The sequence below is a fragment of the Motacilla alba genome, chromosome 8 (genome assembly GCF_015832195.1).
Source record: "Motacilla alba alba isolate MOTALB_02 chromosome 8, Motacilla_alba_V1.0_pri, whole genome shotgun sequence".
In the NCBI taxonomy this organism is placed as follows: domain Eukaryota; kingdom Metazoa; phylum Chordata; class Aves; order Passeriformes; family Motacillidae; genus Motacilla; species Motacilla alba.
In genome coordinates, this window is record NC_052023.1 from 29,285,009 (window position 1) to 29,302,927 (window position 17,919).

At 54.9% G+C, this 17,919-nt stretch overlaps 2 protein-coding genes across 2 annotated transcripts; one reads left to right on the forward strand and one right to left on the reverse strand.

Annotated features, from left to right (window-relative positions):
- Positions 1 to 1,432: 1,432 nt before the first annotated feature.
- Positions 1,433 to 12,367, reverse strand: VAMP4 (vesicle associated membrane protein 4). Its single transcript, XM_038144599.1, has 7 exons — positions 12,106 to 12,367; positions 10,788 to 10,834; positions 10,436 to 10,486; positions 3,954 to 4,054; positions 3,375 to 3,454; positions 3,141 to 3,192; positions 1,433 to 2,130 (listed from the first exon to the last, which is right to left on the reverse strand). Exons 1-7 carry the CDS (start codon positions 12,169 to 12,171, stop codon positions 2,102 to 2,104), a joined length of 426 nt encoding a protein of 141 aa, XP_038000527.1. The 5' UTR covers positions 12,172 to 12,367; the 3' UTR covers positions 1,433 to 2,101.
- Positions 12,368 to 12,504: 137 nt separating this feature from the next.
- On the forward strand, positions 12,505 to 15,895 carry MYOC (myocilin). The gene is made up of 3 exons (XM_038145213.1): positions 12,505 to 13,191; positions 13,626 to 13,745; positions 13,833 to 15,895. The coding sequence occupies exons 1-3, from the start codon at positions 12,690 to 12,692 to the stop codon at positions 14,615 to 14,617; spliced, it is 1,407 nt and encodes a 468-aa protein (XP_038001141.1). The 5' UTR covers positions 12,505 to 12,689; the 3' UTR covers positions 14,618 to 15,895.
- The last annotated feature ends 2,024 nt before the right edge of the window (positions 15,896 to 17,919 follow it).

Here is a 17,919-nt window from a genome sequence, read left to right on the forward strand (position 1 = left end):
AGTTGTTTTTGTTGTAGAAGCTCCGTCATAACATCTCCTCAGTGAAAACCAATCCCCAAGCATGCAGACACTGCTGGAAACAACTCCCCTTCCCTTTCTGCTGACTGCAGTTCTCTCTGCCACCAGTCCAGGGCGGGACAGCACAGGCTGCAATATAAAACCACAATACCAAAGGAATATGTGGAGGACTGCTCTGCACCACCCCAAGAGCAGACGCTTCTAATGGTCTTTCCAGCCTTGTGGGGAAAAAAAAAAATCTATAAAACTTGCTTAGCAAATTCTATTCCTGCAGTGTTTCTGACCAGGACTCCTGTGGCACCAAGGTCGTGCTGTGGGTGGCAGCAACAGCAGCAAAGGCAAGGCTGGGCTGTGGGAGAAAGGCACAGGCCCTGGCAGGGCTCTGCAGCAGCAGGAGTGAATTAGCTCACTTTCCAGCTGGCAGGACATGGTACCAAAGAGCTCAGCGAGATCTGCAACCCCCTGGAGACAGACACAGTCCCTCCTCATCCACCTTCATGATCTCTTGCAGGCAGAGAGTGGCCAAAGGCACAGGCACGATGACTTTTGTGCCTTCCACTGAATGTATGATAAAACCAGCCTATACTTCAGCAGGAAAAACCCAGCTTGCCTTCCTGATTCCCCCCTGGAGAGATCAGCTCTCGCAGAGGGGAAAAGCCCTGTTTATATTCCAGCTGGGCAGGGCAGCTTGAATCACATCCAACCCTCCAGGCTGCCCTGCTCGCTCCTAATCCCCTTCTGTGCACGGGGCAGCACTCAGGTGGAAAATGTGCAAGGTCCTGGGGGCAGGGTCAGAGGAGGAAGCTGGGACACGGCACTGGAAATTCTCTGGGGCACCATTTCCCCTCCCCAGAATCCTTTCAAACACGTGCTTAGCAGGACAACGCTTCCCTCATCAGAAAAGACCAAAAAGAGAAGCAGAGGAGCTTGGCTCAGCTAAAGTGCCAGGCTCAGGGCTGGAAAGGAGAAGACTCCCAAAAATAAAGGGCTGACAGAAATGCCACCAGCATTTCTGGTGACACCAAGACTGGAAATAGCCAAAACACCACGGTCCCACCCAGGGACAGAGGAGCTCAACTCCTGTTCATTCCTGCACAGGGGTCCCTAGAGCTCCCCAGGGCCCACGTCTGGGAATAATCCCCACCCCACTGGATCACAAGGAAGTAAAGCTGGCTGCCATTCAGGACCACGACCACCATATCATGGTGAAGGGCTCTGAATATGAACTTCTTCACTGTGGATGGGTGTCAGGAGAATTGTTCTCCAGCTGTGTCTTTATATAATCATGCTGCTTGCTGGGTTTTACACACATTTCTTACTTTTGGTTAAGAACACACAGAAACAGGGACTCCCAGCCTCAGAGAGCCCTGAATGTCCTCCAAAACTTCATGAAGATGTGCAAAAACTCCACATGTACAGTCAAAAATAGGTTTACTGGAATGTCTTTAGTCACAGCTGTAAGCAGCAATACTGAAAACACTGAGCTTGTGCATTCCCATGGCAGGACCAGAAAGTCTTCTGGATTGTAAAACCTAATTTCACTTTTTCTCTTTGCCTTTTTTTTTTTTTTTTTTGAACAAGAGAAAAACAACACCCTTGCAGTTGTCCTCAAAAGAATCAGTTCCCTATAATGATGTATTTCCCTTCAGACATTTATCCCCTCCTTTTCTCTGATTCAAAGACAGAGTCCCCTCTGCCTCCCACAGCAGGCAGCAGGGAGCTGCTCAAACCATATAATTGTAATTATTATTATTATTATTAATATTACAACTCAAACATATATACAGATAGACCACAGGGGCAAGTAGCCAGCTCCAAACCAGAGACCCAGAATTCCACAAAACAGGCTGTTTGGGATCTGAATCTTGTGTTATAAAAAAAAGTCAGACAGCAGGACAGATACTTGACTGGAAAAGGGTTGTTTGGTAGTTCTTCAAACGCTCCCTTAGAGCTGGCTGCTTGCCACCACCTCCTGCTCCCAGGAGAAAAAACAACTTCCAGGCTATATACAGATATCTCACTTAAATTACACAGCAGATTGGTTGTCCCAGAGGCAGCTCCACAGAAGCCTCCAGCTGCCCTGTCAGGACCGGTACTTCAGGACTATGGGCACTGCAAAACACAAAGGAAGAAGCTGTCAGCACACACCCATCCCTGCCAGGGAGTCCCCCCATTTCTGCAGTGACAAACCCCAGCAGCTGTGAGCAGAAGTGTGTTCCCAGCCCTCAGCTAAAGCAATCTGCTGTCTGCACACACGCTAGACAACATATCCTGCTACCTTCATCTCCTTCCAGCTTCCCAAACCTAAACCAGATGGGATTTTCCATCAGTCTCTTTCCCAACCCTGCTGCCAGCTTTGCCTCTCCCACTGCGGGCTGTGTGTTAGAAGGACAACAGGCTACAAGGGCTTTGCTGAAGGAACGAGAACAGTTACAGAGCTGCCCCTGGACACTTCAGTGGGAGGAAATCCCTCCAGACCCAGTGGCACAGAAGAGCTGCACTGCCATGCTGGACTGCCTGGATCCCTGGAGCATGTCGTTCTGCAGGCAGAGGGATCAATTATTCCTGCCTGGAAGAAACATGCTCTGGTCATTCCGAGCTGTTCGTTAAGAAAAGCAGTGACATCTCTGCTCTAGGGATGCCAGGAAAGGCAGAGAGCATGGGAAGGGACCAATGGCAAAGCCACAACAGCTACTCATTGGAAATTAGGCAGCACATCAACTTTGGAGAAGAGTGTTTGTACACAGCAGGCGCATTGCAAGGTGCCTGATACGTGTAGAGAGGTTTCTGGAAGACGTTGCTCTAGCCTGAAACTTTTCCATGTACTCCCACCCGCTTTAGGATCAGTCAGTGCCAACCCTGGGTCAGTACAAGGTTGGCAGGGCACTGCTGGCCTTCTCTGGTCAGTCAGCAGGACTTGTTTGGAGCCTGCTCTGCTGTGTGGAAGAGGAGCACAGAAAGCTCTGCAGGCACGCCTTACGGTGACTTAAGGCAGAGTGGAGCCCGTGGGGTGGCTCAGGTGCTGTCCCTCAGGGCCAGCAGCACCACAGTGTCACTCCCAGCATGGAGGGCCACCAAGATGTCCATGCCAGACACGGCTGGGCTGATGTGGAGCTACTCACCGATGATCACGAGCAGGAGAATGACCACCACCATCGCTATGATCGCCTTCATCTGCAAGAGGAGCACACAGGCACCTTACTCAGGGAGTAAGGGGCAGCTGCTTCCACCTGGAAGGAGGCCTTTGCTCCCAGCATGCTTTCAGCTGGGAAGCACAGCTGCTCCACCTCCTCCTGGGGCAGGCAGGTGAGCACCCTTCCACAGCCCCAGCCCTGCCTCTTCCCCTTCTTGCTCACCTTACAGTCTCGCCACCACATCTGTCTCCGGAGATGCTTGGCTCTTTTGCTAAAAGCTGCTGCATTGTCTGATAAACTGTCTGTTAAAGGAAAGAAAAGAGTCACTTCAGTGGTGCACACACTGTCACAGCACCACTCACCTGTTCTAGCTCCACTAAGTTCTATGCAGTATAAGACCCAACCCCAGCATGATTCACCAAAGCCACAGCTGGGCTGATGTGACACCCTTCCCCTGATCACACAAACAAATCCCACTGTGCTGGCTGCTCTCTGAGGACAGGAATGTGCTCTGCAAGCCAGTGGATGGTGCCAGAAGACAAACCAATCTACCTTTGCTTGAAGGACCAACTAGATCCCAGCACCCAGACACCTCCAAACTAATGCCTCCGCACAGAGCAGCAGGTAAAGGTGGAGAGAGAGTCAGCACAAAGTCAGATCTGCAGCCCAAGGCCGAGCAACACCACTCTCAGGAAGGACAGAAATGTAAGCCCAGCTCTGACGTGAGGTGCTTTCAGAAGCTAACCAGGTTAACCTGGCCCAGCAGCCAGGGAAGCAGGCCAGCAGAGTTTGACATCACACCTGATTTATCCTGCAGGTCGTCCAGCCGCTCGCCCCTTTCGATCACCTTGGTGATGTTCTCCTGCATGACATCGATGACTTCATCCACCTGGTTCTGGACACTGGGGTGGGGCAAAGGCAGCGTGAGAGGCAGAAGTGAGCACCAGAGCTGCCCTGCCTGGAGGGATCTGAGAGCTCACCCACAACAATGAAAGGGCACAACAGTGGAAAGAGGTGGATGGGATGCAGAGAAAGCCAGAGGCGTGGCATGGCATAGGGTGGATCTCTGGCAATCCCAGGAAGGGTAAGGAAACACAAAGGGCTCAGAGAGAGAGCACTGTAAAGTCAGCAGAAGTGGGACACCCTGTCTAACGCCTTTAACACACAAATGCAGTATGAAAAGGCACTAACTGCTATTGGTGGACACCTCTGCTACAAAAGAGCTCACAAAGGGGAAAAAAGAAGTATAAAAATCTTACCTTACCTTTCTACATTTCATAGAACTCCACATCACACCTTTGCTCAAAAACTTGGAGTTAAATTAAATCAGTTCCCTCCTCCAGGAACTGACTTACTAAATTAAACCCACTCTGCCAGGGGCATCAAGAGGATAGCAAAAGAAATGGCTGATATGAACTAAACCAAGTTATAATTCATCTTCTCCTAGGTTATGCAACTCTGTGGGTAGCCTTCAGAGAACAGCAGCCTAAATCACACCCGTAGGGTTATTAAAAATGCATTTATGCTCTCAAAAAAAAAACCAAAAACAAACCTACACTGGCAAGAGAGAAAAATTTTCCTGGTGGAAAAGTACTGCTCCATTCTGGTTTGTATTTTGGAGCTAACACACGTTTATTTTCCTGGAGATAGAAATGAGGATTTTCTTGAGGCCCGGGGGATAATACATTGTTTGAGACATACCGTTCCCAGAAAGGCAACGGCAACAGCAGGATCTTGGAGGCAACAAAACAGAAATAGCTCCAGAGAGAAACAGCATATCCTCCCCCAAGGCCCACGAAACTGGAGCCAACACAGACTCAAGGCCAGTCAATGGAGCACTGCAGAACCAGAAACAGGGCTCTGTCCTCGCCACCATGCCTCTAATTAATTGATTAATTACAGACATAGGTTCACACTGACCTATTTCTCCTACCAGCTACGTGCCTCTCACCAAGCAGACACCTGTGCTGGTGAGGAGCAGCTGCAACCAGCAGTAGTGGTCACAATACTTGCTCACATTTGCTCACTGTTCCAGCTACAGGGGAGAATAGCCATTAAAAGGCATTTTCCTCCCCAGAAAGCTCTAGAAAGAGTTCCACATCTCTAAATATGAAGGGGTTTCCCATCTTAGACTTTCAGGTCGAGCTCTCCAGCACCACTGCACTGTTTGGCTTCCCGAGCTAGAAGAGCCAGGCAACCCTTCTGAAATTTCTGAGTCAACAGCTGTGATAAGGCACATGATGGCACATGCCAGCAGCACATGTAAAAATTCGCTTTATTTAGGACAGCATAAGAAAGGAACCTGCCTTCTGTGCTGCATCGCAGAGTCTGTGGGAGCAGCATCTCTCTGAACCCATCCACACCATGTGGTGGCAGCTCCTGCCTTCCACACTGCCAGGAGCTCCTTATCCGGAGGGGAAGAGCACAGATAATGCCCAAAGACCTCCCAGCAGGAGCTGCCCCGTGCCCAGGAGCCTGCTCTGACCCCGTTTGTTTTATGAAGCCCGAGGCGAGTGGCAGAGCTGTTGACAAAGCTCCGAAGGTGACACTGAGGATGCAGACAGGAAACACACAGCAGTGCCCCGGGGAGCCAAGTGTCCACCCCACACAGGACACGCGGCCCCATGGCCCATCCCTGGGCACTGGGTGACAAGCAGGCACGTTCTGCAAGGGGCTTTCCTTACCTTGGCACAAGTCCCAGCTTGGAGCTGCCAGCAATGCAGCTACAGCTTGGGGCGAGAGGAAAAGCACCAACATCTGCTACCCCAGATGAGCCAACTTGGCAAAACCTCTAAGCCTCAAACATCGGCTTCACACGCAGAAGTCTACATTTGCACTATGTAAATGTTTCTAAAATAATTTTCTGGCTTGAAAATAGAGAGATTTCCTCCCACAACAGATTTGTCACCAAGTTATCCTGGTACAACTAACAAGTGGGAGCACACAAGGTTACAGTGCATCTAGGAACTTGCAGAGCAATGCAACACCACCTGTATCCCTGCCAGTGCAGGTCAGAGCCCTGAGGGGGGCTGCTGCAGTCCTGGGACACCCCAAAGTGCTGGAGGCAAAGCAGGCTGGTAACTTCAAGCTGCTGCGGTGGTTAACAGCATTTGGGGGAGAGCTATGGAGCACAGGCCCTTACTGCCCAAGCTGCTTCTCAGCATCCTGTCTCTTCTCACTTGAGCTGCTGGAAAAATGCTACAGGCCCTTGTTACCTGCCCAAACCCTGGGCAAGCTGTCAGCTGTCCCCAAGAGAACAAAACATTACACAGATGAAGAATGGAGGCACAAAGAAATCAAGGCTTATAAACTCCCACAAATGTTGAGGTGTTGACTCCTATGGAACACAAATGCATTTGGGTAGCACAGTTGGCCATCTGGGGGAAAAAAAACAACAAAACAACAAAGCAAAGAACAGGATGGAAGAGGCCAAGCCAGGGAAATTCAGACATCCACACAGCACCTTAACCAGACCTTAAGCAAACCCTTTCTTTTTGCCCTCTCCCACCCTTCACTGCTGCCTCTCCAGAAGAAGGCTGAAAAAATGTTCAGCCTGTGTATCAGCCCAGCAGCTTCAGAACAAATTCAAAATTTCCCACTAGTCTGGCATGCTTGAGGTAGGAAACTCAAGTCACATCAAGAAGAAAATATTTTCTTGTTTTATTTGGCAAGAGGAAATGAGTCCTCTAATACAAAGTGTATTTCCTGTTGGGGAGCTACAGGCTTTTGACACATACACTTCATGTGCTTTACTCCTGCCAGATTTCCAAGAGAAATAAAGTGGAATAAACACCTGCCAGGAAAGGGAGCAAGACAAAAACATGAAATATGTCTCCCATGACCTTCTTTCTTACTAATTACTGCAAGTCTGATGCTTTTAATAAGGACAGCAAGTGAACACCATCAAAGCAATGAGATCCAGTGGCACTCAGCTTGCTTGAGACTCCTCTCCTTGTGCTCTGCTGTTCCAGAGTGGGAGGAATAAGCCTTTCCATTTTGGCCACCCCAGGTTAGGTACTGGAAACCTGCCTGGGCTGGTCAGGGTGCTGGGCTAACACCAGTGCTGCATTCTCCAGACACTGTAAACAGCCTGTGCACACACCATGGGGTGTGCTGCCCAAGGCTGCTGTTGTCTCCAAGCTGGCTGTTTGCAGCCAGCATGACACTCCAGTTTTCCACCACAGTGATATTAACAGTGTGTATTTTGGTGCACATTCCACCCAAACACCCCTGGTTGTGGCAGCCACCCAGGGAAGAGGGAACAGCAGGAAGAGCCAAGGCAGATGGAGGGTACAGAGGCAGGAGGCTGCACAGCATTCCCCAGCTCTCTGCAGAGAGCCCTGCTGTTCCCAACAACAGGGTAACAGTGCTGAACCACGCCACAAAGCCGTGGATTGAAGCTGCTGCTTAGTCCCAGCTGGGAGAAAAACAGCAGTCTATGCCTCCCTGCCTGAGGCCTTTCAGTCACTGAAAGGATTATATCCAACAATGATACCTGTCAATGTGGCCTTGTCATCACCTTCAGATGAAAGCCCAGACTGTGGCTGGGGTTCACTGCACAACCTGCAATGAGCCCTGGGAAGCTGCAGTCAGCTCTTGCCTCAAGAGTTCAAACCATTCCCCAAACCTTCCCCCTGCTCAGGGCCTGCAGCCAGCCAGAGCCACTCGGGCTGGCAATGCTGACCCCCCAAAGCTGCACCACGGGGGATTCAGAGAGAACAAGAGGCTCCTGGGGAACCCCAGCACTGTGCTGAGCCTCAGCAGCATGCAGGAACAAGGGCCCAATGGCACAGTTCCCTGAAAGCACAAACATCAGCAGTAAAGTGAGTCAAGCAGTGCAGAAAAGGGGCTGATTTTAGCAGAATTTTTGAAAAGATGGTCTGTGATGAGAAGCTCCTTTTCCAAAATAAAGAAATCCAGCTGGAAGATGAACATCCCAGCTTTCCTTGAAAAGACTCGTGCACACATTCAGCACTTCTTCCAAAGCCTCAAAGCAAAGGCAGAGAAAGGAGAACAGCTCTCCCTTACCTGTTCTTTGTGCCTTTGGGGTAAAGGATAAAAGCCCGTTAAAAGCTGTGTTTCAGCTCCAGCCCACCCTGGGCATGGCAGGCCTCAAAGTGACCCCATGTGGCCTCTCAACTACCAGAGGAGAGTCCACCCCAACCAAGCAGCCTCCAGATACATCAGCACAAAGCTCAGCTTGAAGGGGACTGACACTTCCTCCTGTCACTCACCTCTTTCCCCTACAAGGTTTGCAGTGTTCCCCACAGCTGAGCTAGCCTTGAGGGTCTCTGCTGCCAAACTCCACCCTGACCCAATCCATCCCCCTTTCCTGCCAAAGACAACTACGAAAATTTTCCAATCTTGCCCCTCATGTTTAACATGTTCCACACCTTTGCTCCCATAATCCCATCACTTTTTCCTCTACCCGATTCTCCACCCAGTTTCCTTTTACGCCCATCTTCACACCTCGTTCCTCCAGTCCCATACTGCCATGGCCTCTCTAGCTTTGCCCAGCTATGCCTCAGCTCTCCAAATGCTCAAATTCCTCCTCAAAATGTCTTTTTCTTACAGTTTTTCAGCAGCAACCCAACCCTTTCTTTGTTGAAACAAAGAAAACTGAGTCACTATGAGACTAGGCATTGATCCCTAAGGCACAAGGACTGAACTGATCAGAAACTTCACAGTGATCTACATGACAAGAAGTGATGATTGCATGGTGTAAGTGCTAATTAAACAAAGCAATCAATGCTGATGAGAGCAGGAAATAAATTCTGTTTTGTAACAGATGCTCTAGATGCTCCATAGGTGTAGCCCCTTGACAGCCCAAGGGACATATTCCATGCCACATCCACTGTGTCCACGCAATCTCTGGCAACGGGCAAGCCTCGCGTGTGGGCCATTAGTCACATCACACCTATGGACCCACCAGCTCCTGGCTAAATGCTCCTTTCACTTTTCTTCCTTTTCACAGGTGCCATGTCCTCCTGTACCTAAGCCACTGCTCCCTTCTGCCAGGCTGAGACAGGGAAGAGAAGAGCTCCTGTTTTCTCCCACCCACAGGGAACACAGCAGACACTGCAGGTGCTGTCCAGCAGAGGAGGTGAAGGGATGGACACTACCCCATCTCTACCTTTCTATGGAGGTGAGACCCCACTCATAAACCCAGTTCTCAGCTTTCTCATTCCCTCCAGATCATGCCCTAGAAGGGAGGCTCTGTCCACACTGTCTTACTCCAAAGGGCAGTTCCTCTATATCAACAGCATCCTCACACTCTGGGGGGAAGAGAGATGCCCTGAAAACTCAGGGCGCAGCCACCTGCCCTCTGCCTCTTGTGCAGCTCAAGTGCCCTTCACCCCTCAAGATAACAAGCACAGCCTAATGCTGATGGTGGCAATGAATCATCCCAGAGCTGTGCTGGCTTCTTCCTGGCATGGAAAAAATCCCTAACCAAGAGCCACACACAGGCTGCAAACAATGAGCAGTCTGAACAATGCCCAGGCAGCAGTCCCCACACAGAGCTCTGTCCTGGCTCCACAGAGATCAGCAAAGGAACAGGTCTGTGAGCAACCCCACACTTCTCATTAAGTACCACCACCACATCCTTCACAGAAGAAACTGGAGCCCTGAACAAGCTTCATCCAGGAAATGACTCAATGGGAGAAGGATCCAGAGTGTTCACTCCTTCCTTCTTGCCCCACTCCTCCTCCAGCTGTAATGGTTTCCTGTTTTCCAGCTGCTTTGACCCCAGTGAGTCACTGCTCATCTCCAGGTCACCTGTATCAGGTTTTTATCTGGAGAAGAGCATGCCAGAGCACCAGCTGCTGCCCAAGCCCCATGGTCCTGGTGTGCTCCTGACCACTTACTTTCTTGAAACTTAAAGGAGCATGTTACAGGATGAGGTAAAAAAAAGGCCTCAAAAATTAAAAAAATATGCTAGGAAAGGTTAAAATTCATGGTTAATGCTGTAGAAAAAGAGCCTCACAAAAACATGTAACAGGTCACCAGAACACAGCAAGGGCTTCAGAAACTCCAATAAGCTACTGTGATGTAATCTTATCCCTCTGCCTCTCTGAACACACAATTTCTTGACAGGCTGCATCAAAACTAAGATTTCCTTTAGCTGTGGACACATGGGGTAGGACATATTATTTAGAAGAACAGAGGCAACGAGGGAATGTTCATATGATGAGCTACACAGAAACACTCGACAAGACAGCAGCAGGAGCTCACAGTGCCAGAATAAATTATTATCTCTATGACACTCAGCAACAACAACTTACTGCCTGATCTTGTCGTTCTTGGGTCCAAACCTGGGTCCAGAAGGCCCCCTCCTGCAGGCAGAAAAGAGCAATCAGGACAGAAGGTACAATGAAAACATGTTTTTAAACCAGACCCAAAAGATCTGAGGAGAGAACCAATGCCTTGTGCATAGAGAATTGTTTTCATACCTCCCATCAGTCCCTCCCACGTCTTAGGATCCGTGGGACATCTCACTCTTACAAAAGGTCACACCTATTAATTCATGCTCAAGGCCAAGGCTCTGAAAGAACATCCCAAAGGAATCAAAGGTTTTCATCCCCAAGCCCCCAGCCCCAGAGCTGCAGGCAGGTATGACACTGCATTCCAACTCACAAGAAAAAGTCTTCCTCTTCATCCGAGTCTTCCTCCAACAGGTTCCTCTGCAAACACATAAAAACCATTTTATCAATAAGCACCACCATTTCACACCCACATTTCCAGCTCTTAGGATGCAATCAGCATCCTCTGACTGCAGGAAGGCCCTCTCTGCTCAAGGGACAATCCCCAGCCCTGCACCCAAAATCATCAGATCACCCACAGACACCCTGGGCCATCCCATCCACACGGGAAATCAGATCCACTTGATTTGGAGAGCGAGGTTTCTCCACCAGCTGATGGCAGCAGGTGTAAGAGGGATGACCACAAGGGAACACATTGGCTTCCTTGAGCTGGAGGGCAAAGGGGTCTGGCAGCTCCTCTGCTTCACCCCAAAGGGCTCCTGGGTCTCCCCTTTGCTGATCCACCACACTCCATGAGAGGATCCAAAACCTGATTTTTAAGGGGAACCCCACAATCCCACTGAAGCCTGAATGTTCCAGACAAAACCATTTCTACTTAGGGTCAAAAACAATCAGGAGGGGGAAGGTGACACGCTAAAGCTGTGAGCCCAGGGACCCTGCAGATAGTCCCTGGGGTACCAACAGTTGCTGCTTTCCCGTGTGTAGATCCCACCTGCAAGCCTGATGCTCTGATGGTGCAGCTCACCTACATTTCCATCCTGTCACATTTGCTCAATCAACTCAAGGAAACCTGCAACACGGTGCAATAGCTCCAGCCAGTGCTTCCCCGGAGGGAGGAGCAGCCTGCTCGTGGCAGCACGGGCTCCTGGTCTCGCTGGCAGCTGTCGGGAGCTGCAGCAGCGTTTCCGACCGCAGCCTAAAGCGAGCTTTAGCACAGCCTGACCCCAGCAGGTTAAATCCACTTCGTCCAAACCAGGCAACTGCTGGGACCTGTATTCAAAGCCTGAAAGTGAGGGGACCGTGGTGACAGGAGAAAAAAAATCAGCTGTAAAGCACAGCGTGACTCCACTCAGCTCCTTCAGCCAACGTGGGCAGCAGAGCCAGGCCGTGTCCCTGCCAGGCTGCGCGGGAGGGCGGGAGGCTGGAGCGCACCGGCATCTCCTGGCCATGGATGCGGCCCGAAGGAGCCGCAACAGGTTCCCAAAAGCAGCCGTAGCGAGGCTGGTGTGACACACACGGAGCGGGGCTGGCGCTCGGACAGCCCTTCACCGACGGAACGGCGCTGTCACGGCGCTCCGGGCCGCTGGGCCCCGCGGCTGAGGGCTGCGGCGGCAGAGACCCGGCCAAGGCCCCGCTGCCGTGGGCACCGAGCCCGGCGAGCCCCCGCTCAGCCCCGCAGGAGAGGCACTCACCCGCTCGCTCTTCACCGAGCCCGTCACCTCGTCGTCGTTCAGGTGCCGCTTGAATTTGGGAGGCATGGCCGGTCTGTGCCGCGGGCCTGTGCCCGGCGGGAGAAGCCTGGACGGGAGAGCAGGGAGCGCCGGGCAGGCCCAGGACGGGACCCGCCGCCCCCGCGCTCAGCTGGCCGGGCCGGGCCGGGCCGGCGGGAAATGGCCGGTGCCGGAGAGTCCCGTCACATCGACCGCTCCGCCCGCCGCCGAGCGCCGAGCTACCGATGGCGGGCGGGCCGGGGCGGAGACACGACCGGGAAAGCGGGCGGGACCAGCCCGAGGCGGGGCCGGGCCCGAGGCGGGTTCGGTTCGGGCCTCGGCCCCGAGCGGCCCCCGTGGGGTCGGCCCCGGGCCCGCCCGCCCGGCCCGGCGTCACCCTGGCACACGGCCTCGGCCAGCGGCCCCGGGGAGGCGGCGGGGCAGTGCCGGTGCTCCCGCAGGCATCTGGAGGGTTCTGGCTCGCCCGGCCCCCGCCGCCCCGACCCTCTTGCTCTATAAATGCGAGCGCCGGTGGCCGGCGCGCTCAGAGGGGCGGCGCCGGGGCCATGCTGGGGGTCTGGCTGCTGCTTTGGGGTTCCGTGGCCCTGAGCGGCCGGGCGGACACCGCCTTCCTCCGCCGTGCCCATGACAGCTCCGGGCACTGCACCTACTCCTTCACGGTCGCCAGCCCCGTGGAGGCCGCCTGCCCCGAGGCTGCCGGCGGCGTGCCCGAGCTGCGCGCCGAGCTGGCCGCCCTCGCCGCCCGCCTGAGTCGGCTGGAGAGCCGGGAGCGAGGAGCGGCGGGCTCGGGGCCGCGGGGAGCCGAGCCGGGGGGCGCACGGGACCCCCAGCAAGTGGCCGCGGCCTCCCGCCTGGAGGCTGCGTACGGCGAGCTGCTGCGGGCCAAGTCCCGGCTGGAGGAGGAGAAGGGGCGGCTGGAGCGGGAGAAAGAGGAGCTGGGCAGGCGGCTGGAGAGCAGCGCCCAGGAGATCGCCCGGCTGCGGGCCGCCCGCTGCCCCCCCGGCAGAGAGGGGCCCGGCCGGGACACGCTGCGTGCCCCCGCCAAGGGTAAGTGCTGGGGCCGGCTCCCCTGTGCGTCCCTGCCGCCGGCTCCTCCTCTCTGGCCGAGTCCCGTGCGGCCCCCGTGCTGTGCGCCCACTGCTGCCCCCCAGTTTTGGGGACCCTGCTGGGCTCAGCCTTGCCGGGAGGTCGCAGCCCATTGCTCCATTCCTCCCTCCCCACGCCGCCTCGTCCCATCGCCTGCCCCGCAGCAGAGGGGGGATGCACGGTACCGTGCTAATCTGGGCTGTCGGGAGTTTTCCCCAAAGAGAGCGGTCACAGATGTGCCCTGCTGCAGTGGGAGGGGGCACCGGGCTCCTGCCCAAGGCGTCGGCGTTTCGGGGGCAGGAGCTCGGCACGGAGCCCCCCGAGGGCGGCAGGAGCAGGCAGGCGGTGGGGTGGCTGGCTCAGCCCCGCTCACGCTGTGCCTGACCCCGCTGCAGCGCCGCGCTGGGAGCCGCAGCCGCTGAGCTACCAGGAGCTGCAGTCGGAGAGGAGCGAGGTGCCCGTGTCCCGGCTGCTGGAGGAGACGGCGCTCGGCCGCCCGGGCAAGGAGGACTCAGGTACGGGCCCGCCGGGCCGGCCCCACGTCCCGCCGCTCACGAGGGGCTGGCGGTGACCGCTCTGTGTCCCGTCCTGTCCCCGAGCAGGCTGCGGCCAGCTGGTGTGGGTGGGAGAGCCCGTGGTGTTCGGCCGGGCGGACTCCATCGCGGGCAAGTACGGCGTGTGGATGAAGGACCCCGAGCCCGTGCCGCCCTTCACCCGGGACAACACCTGGCGTGTGGACACCGTGGGCACCGAGGTGCGCCAGCTCTTCCAGTACGAGGAGGCCGAGCAGCTGGCCCGGGGCTACCCCGCCAAGGTGCACATCCTGCCGCGGCCGCTGGAGAGCACGGGGGCCGTCATCTACCGCGGCGGGCTCTTCTTCCAGCCCCGCCAGTCCCGCTCCGTGGCCCGCTACGACCTGCGGGGAGAGACCATCACGGCCGAGAGGGAGATCCCCGGCGCCGGCTACCACGGGCAGTACCCCTACTCCTGGGGGGGCTACACCGACATCGACCTGGCGGTGGATGAGACGGGGCTCTGGGTCATCTACAGCACTGAGAAGGCCCGGGGAGCAATCGTCCTCTCTAAGCTGGACCCCGAGACGCTGGAGATCCGTCGGACCTGGGAGACCAACATCCGCAAGCGGGGGGTGGCCAATTCCTTCCTCATCTGCGGCACCCTCTACACCGTCAGCAGCTACTCGGCGCCCAACGCCACCGTCAACTTCGCCTACGACACCGCCACGGGCACCAGCCGGGCGCTCAGCATCCCCTTCGAGAACCGCTTCCGCTACCTCAGCATGCTGGACTACAACCCTGCCGAGCGGCAGCTCTTCGCCTGGGACAGCTTCAACATGGTCACCTACCCCGTCCGCCTCTCCCGGCAGTGAGCCGAGGCTGGCGACGCGCCGGCTCAGCCCCCGGGACCTTGGTGCGTGCCTTGGCACCCTGCTTCCCTCCCCCTCTCCCCCGGCACTGCCGGGAGCGCCGCCTCACGCAGCCCGGGGTGATGCTGGGGGCCGCACGCTGCCCGGCCACATCGCATTGTGCTCAAGTGCCGCAGAGAGAGACGAGGCACTGCTCCAGAGCCCGGCAGAGGCAGGGAAATGCCTCTCGCCAGCCTCGGTGGGTCTCCGATGGGTCCCAGCAGTACCCAGCCCTGAGCTGCTCCAGCCCCTCCCTGAGCACCCAGCCTGGCCACCCCGAATGTGGAGCAGGGAGGGCTCAGGAAAGGTGGTATAGAAGGGCTGTGCAGGAGGATCCTGCCTTAAAATAAACGTTTTTCTCTAGTTGTGAGCAGCGATCCCCTCTGTGGGGTCAGGGTTTGTTGTTTCCAGGCTCCAGCCCTGCAGAGCTCTCATGCAGAGATCCCACTGGCATCCCACACTCCCAGTGCCCAAGGGCATCCTGGAGCTCAGCCACCTCCAAAAATCGAGTAGGCTCAAAAGCAGCAGAAAATACAGACACACATTGCACAAGCCTTGTTTTATTGAGGGAAAAAAAAAAAAAAGCAGCCAAGAGAGCAGGGGTGAGGAGTGCTGGCAGAGCACCCTGCAGCCAGGGGGCCTCTCGGGTGCCCAGCCCTTCCAGCCATGTGCTTCAGCTTTACAGCCATCCCAGGCCAGCAGCTCTCCCCACAGCAGCCCAATACACACTGTTTTATCTGTTTGTTGTAGAAGGCTTGAGGAGGGAGGCTTCTTTCCCCCTCTGGCACCTGGGGCAGCAGCAACCACATTCCCCAGGGGCTGCATAGGGTCCTGGCCCAATAAACACTGCCCAGCACCTCTGCTGCCTTGCACTTCGTCTTTCCAAGCCTGTTTTCCAAGGCGTGTGGTGGTGCCCCTCTTGATGCACCTACTGGCTGGAGGTGCTGGTGGGGGGACCTGTGAAGCCTTGAGCAGGAAAATGCCACATTTTGGAAGGCAGTTTCTGACAGCAGTACACCAGTTATTGGAGCGGTGGAAAAGGACAGAGAGCTCAGTGGGACGCTTGTGGTGATCCCCTGCAGGGATTTTCAGTGAGATGCTTCACCCCGCTGCTGTCCTCCTGACACTAACGCTGTTGTCTTAAGTGTAGCAGCACTGTATGTTTGCATATCACAATGAAGCATTTGGTTTATCCATCATCCCCAGGCTTTGTTTTGGAAAAATACGAGACGGTTGTAAAAAGTGAGGTGATACGTGTAAGGTATGTTTGGTAAGCTGCAGGGGGGGCAGCACGAAGAGGGAGGAGGCTGAAAGATCCATTCCTGCTGCTGGGCAGGCCCAAAGCCAGGCTGGGAATCTCACCTGAGCCAGGGCCAGTGGAAGCATCCCCCTCCAGTGATGGCCCCAGGAGGGTCAGGAACACATCAGCCTTGTCACTGTCACAGCCAGAGCTGGGGAGCCCCGGGGCCAGGGCAGGATGTGGGTGAGGGCAGGGGAGAGCCGAGCAGGCTGCAGCCAGCAGTGCCCAGCAAACCTGCCACCAAGGATGGGAGAAGGGCATTTCTGTCCCAAAACAGCATGGGAGGCGAGGCTGCAGTCCCCCTTCACCCCGCAGCTGCCGGGGGAGTGAGCCGAGGCCCGGGATGAAAGGCACGGTTTGTGCAGAGCCCCGGGGAGCAGCAGCACCTCGCTGAGCCCAGCCACCGAGGGCAGACAGCTCCGCCCCGCCCGCGCCGGGGCCTTTTCAGGCCGGGAAGTCCATCTCTAATTGACTGAGAAAATAAAGGAGGACAAGCCAATGTACACAGGATTTCCAGAAAGCTGGGCTGGAGCTGAACAGCGCTGAATACACTGCTTTACTTAACAGGCTTTGGGAAAACAAGCCCTCCCTGCCCACATCCCAGCAAGAAGCCAGCCTGAGCCCAGGGGGCTTGCTGGATCTGGCCCCAGGCACATTTAACCCCCCTCGGGCTCTTGCCCTGGAGAAAAGCTACGACCTTTACACAGCCTCAAGATCATTAAGGAAAAAAAAAAATTGAATTCCCCAAACAAAATTGTTTCCTAATTTCTCTGAGGTTCAGCACAATTATTTCTGATGACCAGAGTCCTAGAAAAGAGATTACAAACCAGATCCCATTCAAATTAAAAAAAAAGCAAGAGCTACTCCAGTGTAAATAGCCAGGAGCAAAGTTATCTGATTAAATGTCATAAAATATTCCATCAGCTGGGGTCAATGACTGAAAGCTCCACATAGCCTCAAAGGCAGCTGGCGTGGTTTGGGGTTTGGGAGAGGCACACATCAAACCTGGGTTATTTGGAGGCACAAAATGCCCAAGCATTTACTTTAATTAAACTTCAGCAGAAATACTCCCCTTGTTCTGCTCTGAGCACAAAATAGTCCAGAGCCTGGTACAGTCCCACAACCGACTGTGGGAAATTCCTCTGACTTCCCAATGGCTGCATTACTACAGAATTGAACATGAATCCTTTCAGCAGCGCTTCTTAAAAATAGAACACTCTGGTCAATGAGTTCCCATTTTTGGGGGTGTCCTTTTAAGATGAAACGGTCTGAAGACAACCTCAAAGCAGGGAGACATCACCACAGCTTTTACAGCACATTTCTAGATGGAAGCAGTGTCCACATTCACTCAGTGCCCCATGTCCACCCTCCTTTCCAAGTATTTACTGCAGCTGTGCTCATACAGATCCTTGTGAAAAAGGTGATTTACCCCAAACGTGACCTGCTCAGAGGTTCCTTCTGCCCACGGCTACATCTGTGGATTCCAGCACTTTTGATTTACTCCATATTGCTGCAGTTTTATCCTGAACAAAACCAACCCGGGCAGGAAAGGACTCCAGCTCCTCTGGTGGCCCAAAGCTGCTGCTTCCCAACCCACCCCAGGGCTGGCAGCGACACCTCTGACTGCAGGTCAACCTGCCCAGCTCCTGGAGGTGCTTGCAGAGCCAGCCCAACACTCCTGATGCACCCTCCCTTTGCTCAGAGGTGCAGAGCCAGCCAGCACCTTCTCCCCAGGCAGGAATTACTTCCCAGAGAGCGACACCCGAAGTTCCTGGTGTTTGTGGGAAGCAAGTTCCCTCTGGTGGCCAGCTGAGCGTGTCCTGCCTGTCCCGAGCCACAGCCCAGGACAGGGGCAGGGAAGGCTCAGGCCAGGGCTCCCTGAACTCCTGCCTGTCCCCTGGTGCTGTGATGCCTTGGGAGGCTCCCTGGAACAGAGGCTGGGCAGAGCTAAAGGAATCAAGTAGGG